Source organism: Staurois parvus, unplaced genomic scaffold (assembly GCF_062004578.1).
Source record: "Staurois parvus isolate SC_StPar_1 unplaced genomic scaffold, SC_StPar_1.0 ptg000649l, whole genome shotgun sequence".
Lineage (NCBI taxonomy): Eukaryota > Metazoa > Chordata > Amphibia > Anura > Ranidae > Staurois > Staurois parvus.
In genome coordinates, this window is record NW_028318445.1 from 155,935 (window position 1) to 172,104 (window position 16,170).

A 16,170-nucleotide genomic window follows, 5' to 3' on the forward strand; every position below is an offset into this window, starting at 1 on the left:
ATTAAAATGTTCCTAGATTGTAAGCTCCCAGGATCAGGGCCCCCCTATCCCTCTTGTATTGTCTCCTGTTATATTGTAAAGCACTGAGAAAACTGTTGGCGCCATACAAGTCCTGTATAATAATAATTAAAATGCATGCCAGCTCTAAGCAAAACAGTGTGCCAAAATACTTGTGAGGGAAAAAAAAAAAAAAAAAAAAAAAGATTCCATTGCTGAATTCCTAAAAAAAAATACTAGCCGCCTCAATCTCTGACTTCAGTATCTGAGTCACTGTGTTCTGTGAATCCAGTCCTTAAATCTATACAGCTCTGCCACAAAGCGCAGAAACCTGATTTTGCACTGCTGCAGCTACACAACACTTCTGTTCTAGTCTTTTCCCTGGTCTGTGACTGGACACTGAAGGGAGAAGCAGCAAAAACTCATCTCTGCCCCCCTCCACTCAAACATGCATCTTGTAGACAGACAGTCACAGCAGCACAAATGACTGCACCCTTGTGCTGCTTCTCCCTCGGCCAGTTTAAGCTCTGCTGTAAAGGGACTACACAGGGCTGACATTAAATCAAATTCAGGTACTTACATAGCATGTATTAAAACCCCAAACACATTAATGTATTCATGAATATAAAAGTAACATTCAATTTGTCTTTATTATCAGCCTGTAGGTCCTGATCCCCATATTTGTTCATGCCCGAAGTCTTAAAGTAGTAAACCATTTCAGCATTGCAGTGTTTTCAGAAGGAAAGATCCACAGTGGTCACCTTCCTTTGCGCTCAGTGCAGCTTTCCTATAAACGTGGCGTGCTTTGTATGGATATTAATCACACTTGGTTAGTATTCACCTCTTGGCTCTAGCACCTCCCAGCCCTTCGAGAGGCATGATCAGAAAGCTCCCGATCGCAAGTATCGATCAGGATCTTTTCCTTAAGGTGCCGGTAGCGCCCCCTCGGCACATTTTGTTTACATCGGTATGCAAATATGCTGCCTCTACACATTTGCGTAGTTGGCGCCAAGGAGCTAAAGTGTTACTAAACCCACAACAATACAATCAGTCTGTAGATGCAGTAAAGCATGCTTGTTATACTCACTGTGGAACCTAAGGGGTTAATCCTCTGCACTGTGTAAAAAGGATATTTGATCTTATCCTCTGATCCAACAGTTTCCACATTCCCCCATTTCATCTCCTGAGAGCAGAGCCTTGGGGATACTCCGCACATGCTCAGTTTGGCACGTACTGCGAGTTTTTTTCCTTCTTGAGAGAGTGCATGTGATCAGGATGGGGCCCAATCAGCACTGTCCATAGTGGGTTAGGGGTTATGCAATCTCATAGGGCATTGAGAATGAAAACTCCTCCTACAAGCTTTAATCAGTGCTCAACTGAACACTGATAGAAGTCACAAGACTGCTCTACCTGCTGATGAGAAAAAACGGTATTTGGCAGTTTATTTACTAAAATAATTGTGGTTCTGTGTACTGTGGGAGACCCGATAATAGGGAATGCAGGGTCTGGGGTTTAGCGGCCCAATAATAGGGAATGCAGGGTCCGGGGTTTAGCGGCCCAATAATAGGGAATGCAGGGTCCGGGGTTTAGCGGCCCAATAATAGGGAATGCAGGGTCCGGGGTTTAGCGGCCGCTAGATTGTAAGCGCGAAAGAGCAGGGCCCTCGATCCCCTCATGTTTTGCATTGTATTGGTATTGTTCTGTCACATGTTCTGTCCCCCTTTGTAATGTACAGCGCTGAGTGAACTATCGGCACTTTATAAATACTGTATTATAATATTATTATTATTAATAGGGAACGCAGGGTCCGGGGGAGACCCGATAATAGGGAACGCAGGGTCCGGGGGAGACCCGATAATAGGGAACGCAGGGTCCGGGGGAGACCCGATAATAGGGAACGCAGGGTCCGGGGTTTAGCAACACTTTAAACATGTGTGTATCAGTTATACTAACATCTTGGCCAAGCATACATATTCAGTTGCTCGGCACGCACAAAACTGCCTGCTGAGTTTATCAGATTTCAGTCATATGATTAGAGAGGTTCAGCTCTCACAGTTGAAAAAGGAAAGTCTACAACCACACACTCACTAGGACGTATGTCCCTTCTGCCAACTGATTTCACTCCTTTAGGTGAAATTTTCCTCTGTCTCTGCCCCCCCCATCCCCACAATCGTCTGGTGCAGTGGGGTTAATAGAAATAAGGGGCCACCATAGGTTCTAAAGAATGCTGACTATTCCCACCCAGCCGCTCCATTCACAGAAGCCCTACTACAGCTTTTACAAATGAAACCGGATCTATGAAGAGGGTGGATGTATTATCAGCCCCGTCTACATCCACAGATTGCTTTTCATTCATAGAAGCTGTAGTTCAGCTTCTATGAATGGAGGAGCTGGGCATAGTCAGGGTTCCCTTGATGAGAGCATGTGACAGCTTCTCAGAACCAGATTACGGCAGCATGTGTGTATGTGTGTGAATTTCACCTAAAAGAAGAGGCATCAGCACAAGACACATCTCTGACCAATTTATGCCCCTTGTGCTGACCTGTGTAGCACTTCCAGTACGGTTAACCTGGATTCCCCGCAGCCCTCACTGGTTTCTCCTGCTGACCTTCATGTCACCACTGTATCCTCTAAAGCAGGGGTGTCAAACTGGCAGCCCTCCAGCTGCTGTAAAACTACAAGTCCCATCATGCTTCTGCCTGTGGGAATCATGCTTGTAACTGGCAATCTTGCAATGCCTCATGGGACTTGTAGTTTGGCAACAGCTGGAGGGCCGCCAGTTTGACACCCGTGCTCTAAAGGGTGAAACTCTGTGGGAGGAACCAGTGAGGTGCGGGGGACCAACACTCCCTGAAGTGTAGGCTTCAGCAGAAGATTTCTAAACAATGGAGCAGGTAAATACTGTCTTTTACAGGTATGGATTGGTTAACTTTTTGTATAGCGACGGTTTCGTCTGCATCTTGGTGGCAGCGTGCTCTCAGAGACAAGGTGACACTGGCCATATCTGGATTGAACCATGACCAGTTCGACAGGGACTGGCCAAATTCCCTCAGTGTAAAAGTCTATCATTTGACATCTGTTGAAAGCACAGGTTGGATTTTTTTTTTTTTTTATCAGCAACTGCAGCATATTTTGACAGCTACGGATGATGTGGTCAAAATTCAATGTCCTGGTTAGGGGTTAATTCCAGTATCCACTTTGTGTGGATGGCGGAATCTGTTCATATATTGCCAGCTTTAGGCGTTCAGCTTTGCCATGAAGACTTCAATTGTATAGCAAGGAACTATCCTTCCTTAAGCTCCTTCATTCTGGATGGTAAGAGACTGACCTCTCAAAAAGGTGCCTGTTAACACTTCAACAAAAGAGAAAATAAATAAATAATAAAAAAAAAAAGGATATATATATATATATATATATATATATATATATATATATATATATATACACATACACACACACACACACACACACACACACACACACACACACATATACACATATATACACGTGTGTACACATATACATACATACACACACCACCACAACTCCCTTGATCACATCAAAATGTTTAACCCCTGAATGTCAGCGCCTCCCAGCTGTTTAAGCGGTTTCTGATACTGGGAAGCGAGGCGGGGTTTACGATCAGTTGACTGCCGTGATTGGCCATCACAGCAGCCACATGATCGGAAAGCCCCACAATTGGGAGCTGGAAGGCGCTGGTCAAATGTCGGGTGTGCGGTCTCAGCACAGGTTTACATTTTGGTACCCGAGAGGCTGCATAAATGCGTACAGAAACAGGGGAAGGGAGGGGGAAAAAAAAAAAAAAAAAAGACTGCACCCCCTTAGAGCACATACAGAATATGTGTTGTCTATAGCAGCAGGTAACAAAAAAAAAAAAAAAAAAAAAAAAAACCCATAAACAAAACAAAAAACAAAACCCCCCCAAGTTTCTTCCCTATTGATTCAGTAGTAGTGACCACAGGGTGGGGTGAACAGACGGGCTGTCGCCCCTTTTGCCGACACCACCACATACATCACAGGACCAACAGCCATTGCTGATATGCACTGCACATGATGCGGTTGCAGGACTGTAGATTAAATGCAAATATCCATTAGATCCCCAATACACAAACCAAGTATTATATCTTACATTTGCAGGGGAACCTACTGGATCAGCATGACACCTGAGCAGCTTGCACCCGAGTTTGGCAAAAGCGATGTGTGCATTTTCCTCAAAGTTTACAAAATATTTATATTAGTAATCTACATAAACAATAGTCACTGGTCTGTGTCAGCGACAATTCCAAATACAAAGGAAAACAGTTTCCTGAATATACTGTATTCGGGATCACAAATTTCATGGAGACTGAAGTTGCTGGAAGGTGGTCACCAGGTGCTGATACAGCAGGTCAGACAGAAGGAGTTTCTTGTGTGGACTAGACCAAACATGCTAAAAATGCTAATATTTGCAGAAACAGGGTCTCAGTGCGGTCTGTCGGAATGAATGCTATATATCCTAGCCAAAAAAAAAAAAAAAAAAACCCCCACACAGGACATTCTACAGTGGAATAACAAATGAAATCCAGGGCTGATATTTATAGTTTCCTGGTGGCTGGAGAAGCAAGGCCTGTCTGTAGCCAGCGGTCTACAATGACAACAATGCTGATGAGGCATACAACTGTAAATGTTAATAACTAATAATGTAATTTCTACTATACACAACTGTTAACCCTTTGCCGCTGACTGTACGCATAAGCGGGTCATCTTGCACTGGGATATAGAGAATATATATATATATGTTAGCATTTCCACCTGGCAGTACTCGAGTTGTTGGTTTTGAATCCCAACCACAGCACTACTTGCATGTTCTCCCTGTGCCTGCGTGGGTTTCCTCCGGGTACTCCGGTTTCCTCCCACACTCCAAAGACATGCTGGAAGGTTAATTGGATCCTGTCTAAATTGTCCCTAGTATGTGTATGTATGAATGTGAGTTAGGGACCTTAGATTGTACGCCCCTTGAGGGTTAGGGACTGATGTGAATGTACAATATATATGTAAAGTGCTGCATAAACTGAACGGCGCTATACAAGTACCTGAAATAAATATATGCGTATCTGTTTGTACTGAGCGAGCGCTTCATAGAGTGCTCCTAGCACAGAGACCGGGTTCTTGCTGGAAGTCTCAGGTCCTGTACCAATGATTTGGTACAGAAGGTTATGTTGAAGATTACCCGATTGCTGTGATAGAAAGCCACATTGGGAGGGAAGGGGGAAAAAAAAAAAAAATAAGTAGAACAGGGTTTGACCTAGGTCAGTATCAGGGTAAGTAAAGGTCAAAGGTTAAGGCATTAAAATTGATAATATACATATAAAAAAATATCAGTGTGTTTCAGGTAGGATAAAAAAAAAAGCAAAAGCGTGTATGCGTTGTTTCTACTATGGGTACAAGTAAGCACAAGTGTTATTGCTGCGATAGAAGCCGGGGGAATTTATTTTTGCAAAATGGTGTCTAGGCATTGGGATTTGTTTTACACTTGTCATGAAGGGGTTAGGAAGCCATTAAATCTATAAAATTTCATATTAGGACTCAAATACAATAATAAAAGTACTTTTATTGGGGAACTAAAAACTTAAGGATAAGTTCACCTTTTGCCAAAAAAAAACAAAAAAAAAAAAAAAGTGCATTTATTATTTTTTGTTGCAGGAGCCTGGAAAGCACTGCACCAGCAATCAGCAGATCGCTGGCGTCATGCAGGTCTCCTGAAGACTTGTCAGTGCATCGGCTTGCCCGTACAGCCCGTAAGAGCAAGCAGATACACTGACAGGAAGAGTCAATGAACTACCACAGCACTCCACATCGCTGTGGTAGTTCATTGTTAACTCCAAGCCGACAGCCACTAAGGATGTTGGTACTTGCAGTTATTTATTACACAAAAAAAAAAAAAAAATAATATACACCTGAGGCCATGGGTGGGATTGGAACACCTGAATCACATGATTTGGAGAAGGGTCCCATATATATGTATACACAAACACACACACCTCTCTCTCCATCCATGGAGTCATATCCGACCCTTGCCGATTGCATTGACTGTCACTGGCAAGCGATTTTTCCATGAATTCTCTTAGCAATTATTTTACAGGTCTTTCCCCAACCCCTACCATGCAGGAGATCCCACATGGCCAGGGATGAAACTAGGACAATTTAGACAGGAGCCAATTAACCTACCAGCATGTCTTTGGAGTGTGGGAGGAAACTGGAGTACCTGGAGGAAACCCACGCACGCAAGCACAGGGAGAACATGCAAACTCCATGCAGGAGGCGCCATGGTTGGGAATTGAACCCATGACTCATTTACTGCACGGCAGACGTGCTAACCACTAAGCCGCTGTGCTGTATAATTTATATACATACACACAATCAGGCAGAGGCTGCAGCATTGGGAACACGTTACCTGTTCAACTAAAAAAAACCCAAAACAAAACAAAAAACGGTAACATGTACCCAAAGGTGAGCTTATCCTTTGAAATCTTTACACCACCCTGGGGTGACAAGCACTACAAGTATGTAGCCTACTATCTACAGCTTGTTTTTATAGTACATGGAGTCTGTACTGGAAAGCAATGGGATATGTACGGAAGCCCAAGCACAGCTAGAGTGCTGAAAGCCTACAGCACTTCCACGCAGGATACCCTGCTGATCAGCAACAGAGGTCTGCTGTAAAGCATTTCCACTTTTTTCCTGTAGTGTACATTTGACATCTACACCTAAAGTGACCATAGCATGGAATCAAGCCACGTTGGCAGGTTTATCGCTATATACATACAGGATGTACTATGTAAAAAATGATATTTACATAAAGAGCCATTATGAAAATTAGAGATCAGAACATCTCTTCATTGTACTACAGGAAAAAAAAAACAACCCACAACGCCGCATGAAAATATCGAATGCTGAAATCCTGCTAAAAGGTTATCGAACAGAAATCTGAGTGAAGATTGTAGGGTTGTTTGCCTTTAGGAATGGATCAGTTTGAGAAACCATAACCTAGTGCTGTAAAGCTGGTCAAGTCTCCATATGGAAGGTTGTCGGTACATTCTGCTATGGAACCCATGCCACATCATGAAGTCTACAGACTCCTGCAAGCCACAAATATACGAATCGTTAATCAGTTCGCCATACAATCCTATGAAGCGGCTATTGTCAGCAAGGCGGCCGTGACCCATCTAGCCTGGCATTTGTCCTGTCAGATGTGTGTGTAATCAATGACCTATATTGGACAGAAAAGCAGCCTGGGGTGTTCTTGTGTGTCCTGTCATCAAGGCATTACCCTGGATTTACTGTGACACATCCTGCCATCCTAGCTTGTAAACACCAACTTATCTTAGCAGCTCAGCAGTCTGGAGACCTTACAGGCGCCATCAGCAGTTGGAGAACCACAAGTATCAATATCTCTCATTCAGTCTATTACTCTTCAATGATTATAGCAGTACAAAAAGCTAAAAGTAAAAAGGGCAGACTAAACAGGATGATGCTATGAGAGATTTGAATGCAACTAGAATAGCAGTTTTGGTATCTAAAAGTGTACCCCCTATCATATATAAACATTTCCACTTCCAGTCAAATTTGAGGAACTCCCACTATGTTTGTGTGTCGCCATTCACAAAGCATAGCTAAAAAAAAAAAAAAAAAAAATTAAAAAAAAAAAAAAAGTACCCTGTCTGAGGAGGGCTGCATCCCTGAAGCATTGTCTGTAGGCCATTCCTGTCCTGGTTCCCTTGGCCTCCCTTTGGAAATGTATTTTCTGGAGCACTGGAGAGTACACACGGTGATCTAAACTTAAGTAGGCAAAACTTTTTTTTTCCTCATTTTGGATAGGTAAAAGGGAAGGTTATAAACCCGTTGGATTTTTTTTGCCACCCATGTCCCATTGCATAGATTTCCCTTCACTTCCTGTTCAACAGCCAAAACAGGAAGTGAGGGGAAATCCCTGCAAGTTAATGGAATCCCTTGGGGAACCCCCAGAACTAGTGTCCCCATTGGAAGATTTAACTCTTTTCTGGGGACAACCCAAAATTTGGGATTTTCTTAACTTTCACTGATAAAAGGTAAACTCTGTCCAAAACAAAAAAAAAAAAGTTTTTGCCTTTAGATACTTTAAAATATTTCTTCTGAGGTGGGTGTATGGTGTTCGTTCACCTCTTCATTTATTCTGGAAAAAAAGTGAACACTAATGCTGTTAAGGACCGTGTTGAAATCTAATTTACAACTGATGAGATCTACCAGCACACCACAGACAGGATTGAAAGGATCTCTCCTAGATTGTAAACTCTAACGAGCCAGGCCCTCTGTTTCCTCTTGTACCAAATTGTATTGTAACTGTAATGTCTGCCTTCATTTTGTACAGCGCAGCCTGCTGGCGCTATATAAAATCAGGGGTAATAAGGAGAAAAAAAAAAAAATTTTTAAAACTATATATACACACACACACACACACACACAAATAAATATATATTACACATACACACAAAAGACGAAACAAGAAAAAAAAACCCACAAACACATCCTGTAACCCTCAATCTTACATTCTTATAGCGACCATTGGCACTACAAGCACCAGCATGCCGTCAAGTCTTAATATGCCACTTTTACTACATCATGAAATGAAGGACCTTTATACAAGGCAAGTTCTGTATCATCTTCACCCTCCTGACGGATCATGCGTCTGTGTTCCTGCAGAACCGCAGCAACACCAGAACTATTCTAACACCACTTGTATGCAGTGAATTGCAGAGAACTATAAACTTCAGCAAACTACATGACCCAGCCCATCACAGGCCAAGTTGGCATTTTCAGTTCTGCAGCAAAGCCAAACAAAGCCTGTAAGTACATATAAAAGCGTCAACATTGTGGATCCACGCAACACGTGCAACCCCAGTCAGACCCTTAGCATCCAACCCCCCCCCCCACAAGTTACCTGAGCAAGGTGACGCTGCCCCTTCGCACAGGCAAGAACAGCACAGGCTCAGACACGCGGATGGGCTTGAATTGAAACTTGCAGCCGAAGCACAGGGCCGAGTCGCTGAAGAAGGACACGGAGACGATGGGCCGCTCAAAGATGTGGATAGGATCCACGTGAGAGACGATACAACCGCCGGGCTGGTAGTCATTGATAACGGCGCTGTTTACAAAGCCATCGGGGATGAGGCGGTGCTCCACCAAGCGACGGATGATAAGCTCGTGCACCCAGTCCGGGATGTCATCCACGTCACCCTTGGGGGGGAAAAAAGAAAAAAAAAATTTTTAAATAATAAAGGCAGTCAAGGGATAAGTAACCAGAAGTATTTTGATAAAAACCACAAAATAAAAAGCGGAGCTTGTAATAAGATGCCAAGTCTGCATACACTTTCTAGGTATAACAAAGTAATACAGTAAAAGAAGAAAAAAACTAAATAAATCTTTAATGGAGTTCTAGATAGCAGAGGTTCTAATCCCTCTCCACTAGACAAACTAAGAAAAGAAAAAAAGGAAACTTTTGACAAATACATTTCATAAACAGAAAGCAGCCGTCTGTGAAAGACGATCAGCTATAATTTCCTGTCTGACAGGTGGTGGTGAATCAGATTTCCATTTTCTCGGGTCACATTAGTGATGTATGGTCAGCAGATCAAACCACGGCATGAAGTGGAGGAAGAAGCATCCGGCACACCCAGATGTGCCGTCATAGTTCAGCCAGAAAGTAAAGACTAGACTTGCTGGACAGGTAAGTAGTCGCTCTTCAGCGGCTCTCTGGGAGTACCCTCCTTGGGTCAGCGGTAACCGACAAAGCATCAAAAGTAACAATGGCATTTTATGGTTTCTCATCCTCTGTTCCATAGGAGTAGCCGCTAACTAGCAGGACTTCTGTCGCTGGGAGTACCTACCTGGGCTGTTGTTCTGCTTCCTTACGCAGAGTACCCAGGTGGGTGTGAAATGTTCTCTAGTTGAGGACTCTTCCTTTTCTACATGGAGTATAGATACGCTGTACTCGGTGAGAGTACCCTAGTCCTGGCACTACCCTTCTGTCCACCTTGGTGTATGAATTCACTCCTCTGCACATTGAGAGGACAACACTAGGAGCACATACCGCCTAGGTACTGCCCCCGATATCATCCCTACTAAGTGCCGGCACCTAGTCCATAGCATAGAGTATAGCCTGCCAAACAGACACACCCCATGTGGATAACAGTACTCTGGTCTCTGGCTGTGCCCACCATAAGGTTGGTGTCTCCTCCTCTCTGCTGGGAGTACCCAGAGCTCTCCAATCGGTCTCCAGAATCTAGAAAATACCCACCATGGAGAACAGTCTGTGGAACTCCACATACTTAGAGCTCTCTGGGAGTAACCACCTTGGGGTAGTGCCCCTCCACCTGATTAGAACATACTGGAGTACCCACTCAGGCAATCCGATTAGGTAGACTTGCCCTCGAAGTGGGTACTCCTGGGGAGCACATGACTACACCTATATATGTTCTAATCAGGTGGTGGGGCATCATGCTTCCTGGGAAGTTTCCCTCACTCTGCCTGATCAGAGTACCCAGGTTGGGTCACATGTTCTCTCAGAGCACCACCTTAGGGTAGTGCCCCACCACCTAATCAGAGTACCCAGGTAGTCAAGTCATGTGCCCCTGGAAGTACCCACCTTGGAATAGGGTGCACCTAATCAAAGCCAGGATGTGTCGCCTACTCCCTGGGAGTACCCACAGTGGTGTACAGTCTCCCACACTAATCAAGAGTAGCCAGTTCAGGTCACGGGCTTCCTGTGAGTACCCACCTTGGGGTAGGGTCCACCTAATCATAGTACCCAGGATGTGTCACCTGCTCCCTTGGAGTACACAATGTGTTGTACAGTTTCCCTGCCTAATCAGAGTAACCAGTTCAGGTCATGTACTTCCTGGGAGTACCCACCTTGAGGTCGAGTCAACATATTTGGAGCACCCATGTTAGGTCATGTGCCCCCTGGGAGTAGCCACCTTGGGGTAGAGCCCCTTTATCCAATCAAGAGTACCCAGTTCAGGTCATGTGCCCCCCAGAAGTACCTACTGTGAGGTAAAAACTACCCAGAGTTCCCGGGTCAATTCAATGGGAGTACCCACCTTGGGGTAGAGTCCCTCCCCCTGAGCACTGCCCCTCTCAGGTCACATGCCCCCCCAGTACCCACCTTGGTGTAGAGCTCCTCCCTCTCAGGTCACAGGCTGCCCCTGGAGCCCCTCCCCCCCCCCCCCAAGAGTACCCACCTTGGTGTAGAGCCCTCCCCCTATGGTCACATGCCCCTCCGGAGTACCCACCGTGGTGTAGAGCCCATCCCAGAGTACCCGCCTTGGTGTAGAGCCCCTCCCCACTCAGGTCACGAGCCCCCCCCCCGCCAGTAGCCACCTTGATGTAGAGCCCCGTCCCCTCAGATGACATGCCCACTGGAGTACCCACATTGGGGTAAAGCCCCTCATCCTCGGGTTACGTGCCTACCTTTGTGTAGAGACCCTCCTTCCCAGAGTACCCACCTTGGAGTAAAGCCCCCCTATACCTACCTTAGAGTAGAACCCCTCCCCTTCAGGTCATGTTCCCCCCAGTACCCACCCTGGTATAGAGCCCCACCCCCAAGGTACCCACCTTGGTGTAGAGCCCCTCCCCTTTGGGGGTCACGCTCCCCTCCCTCGAGCACCCACCTTGGTGTAGATCCCTCACCCCCCAGAGCACCCACCTTGGTGTAGATCCCTCACCCCCCAGAGCACCCACCTTGGTGTAGATCCCTCACCCCCCAGAGCACCCACCTTGGTGTAGATCCCTCACCCCCCAGAGCACCCACCTTGGTGTAGATCCCTCACCCCCCAGAGCACCCACCTTGGTGTAGATCCCTCACCCCCCAGAGCACCCACCTTGGTGTAGATCCCTCACCCCCCAGAGCACCCACCTTGGTGTAGATCCCTCACCCCCCAGAGCACCCATCTTGGTGTAGGGCTCCTTCCCCTTGGGGTCAAGCTACCCTTCCCCCCGCAGAGCACCCACCTTGGGGTAGGGGCCCTTCCCCCGCAGAGCACCCACCTTGGTGTAGGCCCCCCCCAGTACCCACATTGGTGTAGAGCCCCTCCCCCGAGTACCCACCTTGGGGTAGAGCCTCTCCTGGCCGGGGCCCCTCCTCTGTAGCTGGGCCCCGTAGGTGTATCCCTCCCCGAAGAAGTACTTGTTGCGGAGCGGCGCTCGGTCCACCGTGTGCTCCCGGTAGAGCCCCTTCTCGGCCCGGGCCACCACCTCGTCTATCTTGGCCTCGATGCGGAGGCATTCCTCCGGGGAGAAAAGCCGCACCTGGCGGATCCCGCTCCGCACCTTCCGCGCCTCCTCCTCCTCTTCCAGCTCCGCCTCCTCGTCCTCCGTGTCCGAGGCCGGCTGCTTCCTCTTCTTCACCTCCCGGGACTGCAGCTTCTCCCGCAGGTCGCTGTAGCCGCTGGCGGACATGACTGGAGTGCGGTGGTGGGGGAGCCTGGCGCTGCTCGGTCACCCGGGGCTGGGCATGTCCGCCGCTTCACTTCCCTCCCCTCACACCGGAGAGCGGATGTCGCTGCGCCAGCACCGCTCAAGGCCCGCCGACGTCACTGCTCCGTTCTGAGGGGATCCTCTCTAGTATTGGCACGCGGGCGTGTCAATCAAAACAATGGGCGGGGAAACGTGCCGATACGGGACGCGTGTCACGGACACGGCCTACCAAGAGCCTCTCCGCTATTGGCTCAAAGTCCTGCCAGTCCTAGCAATGGGCGGGACAGTGGGGGGCGAAAATGTAGGACCCCATGAGCTAGGACTGCCTTCAGCTGTGCCTGTACGGACCTTTCACATAAAACGCCGATTTTGGGGCTTTTTAAGGAACAGAGAACATGGAATGGCGACCGAGAAACCGCAGCTATGATTTTTATCATTGGCCTGCTAGGCTTGTACAGTCGGACGATATTAGGGAAGCATAAGGAGCTTCTGGCGCCCTTTGTTTTGGAGGCTTCACGAGACTGTCGACGTGACTAGAGTAACGTCTCTCGAGGGGGGGATGGAGTACAAAGATGGCCGCCGTGGGGGCTTTTGGGGTATACCAACATGGCCGACAATGTTGGCGCGCTTCTCATGTGTGGAAACTCCACCCCAAGTCTGCAGGGGGAACGTTATAATAAGTGACAAGCCATGCCGTAAAGCAGAACTCCAGCCACAGCTTTATTAGTAATGTGTATCCAAAGCACAAACGATTTAATACACAGATACTTTTTTGTTTACTTCTCTGCTAGGGAAATGCTGACATTTTTCTGTACTTTTTTTGTAGAAAATAGCTTAGAACCCTCAAACATTCTGTGTATATATATAAAAGCAGAGGCCCTATAGAATAAAATGGTGGGTGCTGCAATTTTTAATGTCACATGCATGCAGGCTCCACCTCTGCAACATCTCCAAGATATGTACATTCCTCACCCCAGACACCACCAAACAACTCGTACACTCCCTCATCATCTCACGCCTGGACTACTGCAACTCCCTCCTCACCAGCCTACCTAAACTAATGCTCTCCCCACTCCAGTCTATCCTGAACTCAGCGGCTAGACTCATCCACCTCACCAACCGCTCCACATCTGCCTCCCCCCTCTGCCAATCCCTTCACTGGCTCCCGATTGCCCAACGCATCAAATTCAAACTGCTAACCCTGACCTACAAAGCCATTCACAATGCCGCCCCGAACTACATAACTGACCTGATACCCAAATACTACCCTACGCGTGCCCTCCGCTCCTCACAGGACCTCCTACTCTCTAGCTCCCTGGTCTCCTCCTCCCACGTCCGATTACAGTACTTCTCCAGGACTTCCCCCATCCTCTGGAATTCCCTACCCCAATCCATCAGACTGTCACCTACCCTCATCACTTTCAGGCGCACCCTGAAAACCCTCCTCTTCAGGGAAGCCTACCCCACCCTCACCTAACAGCTGACCTCCTCCACTCTTCCCACCACTCCATCCCCCACAGCCATCTCCTCCTGTGCCACCTTCCCCTCCCTCCTAGATTGTAAGCTCCAAAGAGCAGGGCCCTCGAACCCCTCGTGTATTGTATTGTTACTGTCTTGTCTCATGTTCTGTCCCCCTTGCTACTGTACAGCGCTGAGCATACCCTTTGGCGCTATATAAATACTGTATAATAATAATGGTGTTTGCGCAGCAGTTTTTCAAATACAATTTATTTGGGGCAGAAATACAGTTTAATATATTTTATTGCACACTAAAAGTATAAAACACCTAATTTTTTGTTAAAATATGAAAGCTGATGTTACGCCGAGTAAATAGATGCCTAACATGTCACGCTTTAAAATTGCGTACGCTGGTGGAATGGCGGCAAACTATGGTACCTAAATAGCTCCATAGGTGATGCTTTAGAAGCCTTTACTGTTTAGCAGTTTAGAGTTACACAGGAGGTCTGGAGGAAAAATTATTGCTCTGACGTTCGCGGAGAGACCTGGCATGTGTGGTGTGACTACCTTTTACATATGCATACAGGACTTATGTATACGTTTGCACATAAGCACAGAAGGAGGAGGCACTTTAATTTTTTTTTATTATTTATTTAATTTGAAAAGTTTTTTTTTTTAAACACTCAATTTTTTTGTCAACTTTATTGCTTTTTTTATTGCATCCCTTGGGACAGCATGGGTCGTGACAGGGCTTCTTTGTGGAAAGATCTGGGGTCCATAACAGGTCCTCTATGTGGAGAGATCTGGGGTCTATGACAGGTCCTCTATGTGGAGGGATCTCGGGTCCATGAGAGGTCCTCTTTATGAAGAGATCTGGGGTCTATGACTGGTCCTCTTTGTGGAGACATCTGGGGTCTATGACCAGTGCTCTTTGTGGAGAGATCTGGGGTCTATGACCGGTCCTCTTTGTGGAGAGATCTGGGGTCCATGACAGGTCCTCTTTGTGGAGAGATCTGGGGTCCATGACAGGTCCTCTTTATGAAGAGATCTGGGGTCCATTACAGGTCATCTTTATGAAGAGATCTGGGGTCTATGACAGGTCCTCTTTGGGAAGAGATCTGGGGTCCATGACAGGTCCTCTTTATGGAGAGATCTGGGGTCTATGACAGGTCCTCTTTGTGGAGAGATCTGGGGTCTATGACAGGTCCTCTTTGTGCAGAGATCTGGGGTCTATGACTGATCCTCTTTGTGGAGAGATCTGGGGTCTATGACCTGTCCACTTTGTGGAGAGATCTGGGGTCTATTAGACCCCACATCTCTCCTCTGGCCTCCAGTGCAGCCAATCAGACACAGATCGGGCTGATCGGCTGCTAACGGGCAGGTAAACAAAGAGCCGAACCCGGCAGTGAAAAAATCCTCTTCATTTTTGGGGTCACAGAGAGGAAGGAACAGCATGAGTTCCTCCTTCTCTGTGTAGTACCCATGGTTGCAGCAGTCCCGGGCTCCGTGATTGGACGGGAGAGCCTGGGAAAGGCAGCCGGCCCGCCGCCCGCAGAAGTGTCTGTTCAGCTATCCTAACAATGGATATAAATCCTCCTGCGCTGCCAGTACCCCTAAAGTGCAAGAGTTGCAGCAGGCTTCCAACCGAGATCCAAACAGTATAAAAACATATAATAACAAATGATGCTGCGCTACTCAAAAATGAACCTCAACATTAATAATGATAACCCCACAAAGCATTAAATGCAATCAAAAGTGAAAAAATCACACATAAAATGTGACTAAAGCCCTGAGGAAGTCACCTGATTCGTGACGTAACGCGTAGGACGGAAGCGTGGTGATGTCATTTCCGGTACGGACGGCAGCCGCCATCTTGGTATACCCATTTTGGTACACCCATCTCTGCTGTTTTCACCTACATGCCCGTATTGGTCTGTGGACCCGTTTTTTTATGTGTAAAGCATTCTGCATTTTTATTTTAATACATTTGTGAAACTTACTGCTCTATGGGAAGTCCCTTGTGATTTATTGTTCCAGGTATGGCCCATGTGAGAGGAGACTTTTGGTGCATCACGAAGGGGACATCCGAGGTATTACTGCTGGGTGCGTTTTATTTGGAACATGCATGACCTTGCCAGAGTTGGCGTTTCATCCATTTAAGAGGATTTCCCTGACACAGTATCGAGGGGACATGCAAGGATACCA

The 16,170-nt window shown here is 46.8% G+C and overlaps 1 protein-coding gene across 1 annotated transcript in view; it reads right to left on the reverse strand.

Moving 5' to 3' along the window:
* Positions 1-12,642, reverse strand: part of ALKBH5 (alkB homolog 5, RNA demethylase) — a 31,343-nt gene extending 18,701 nt beyond the window's left edge. The window contains exons 1-2 of the mRNA XM_089694084.1: positions 12,139-12,642; positions 8,975-9,270 (exon numbers count right to left, since the gene is read on the reverse strand). Coding sequence (XP_089550210.1) covers positions 8,975-9,270; positions 12,139-12,489 — 647 coding nt within the window. The 5' untranslated portion in view covers positions 12,490-12,642. The remainder of the gene's footprint in view (positions 1-8,974; positions 9,271-12,138) is intronic.
* Between the last annotated feature and the right edge of the window lie 3,528 nt (positions 12,643-16,170).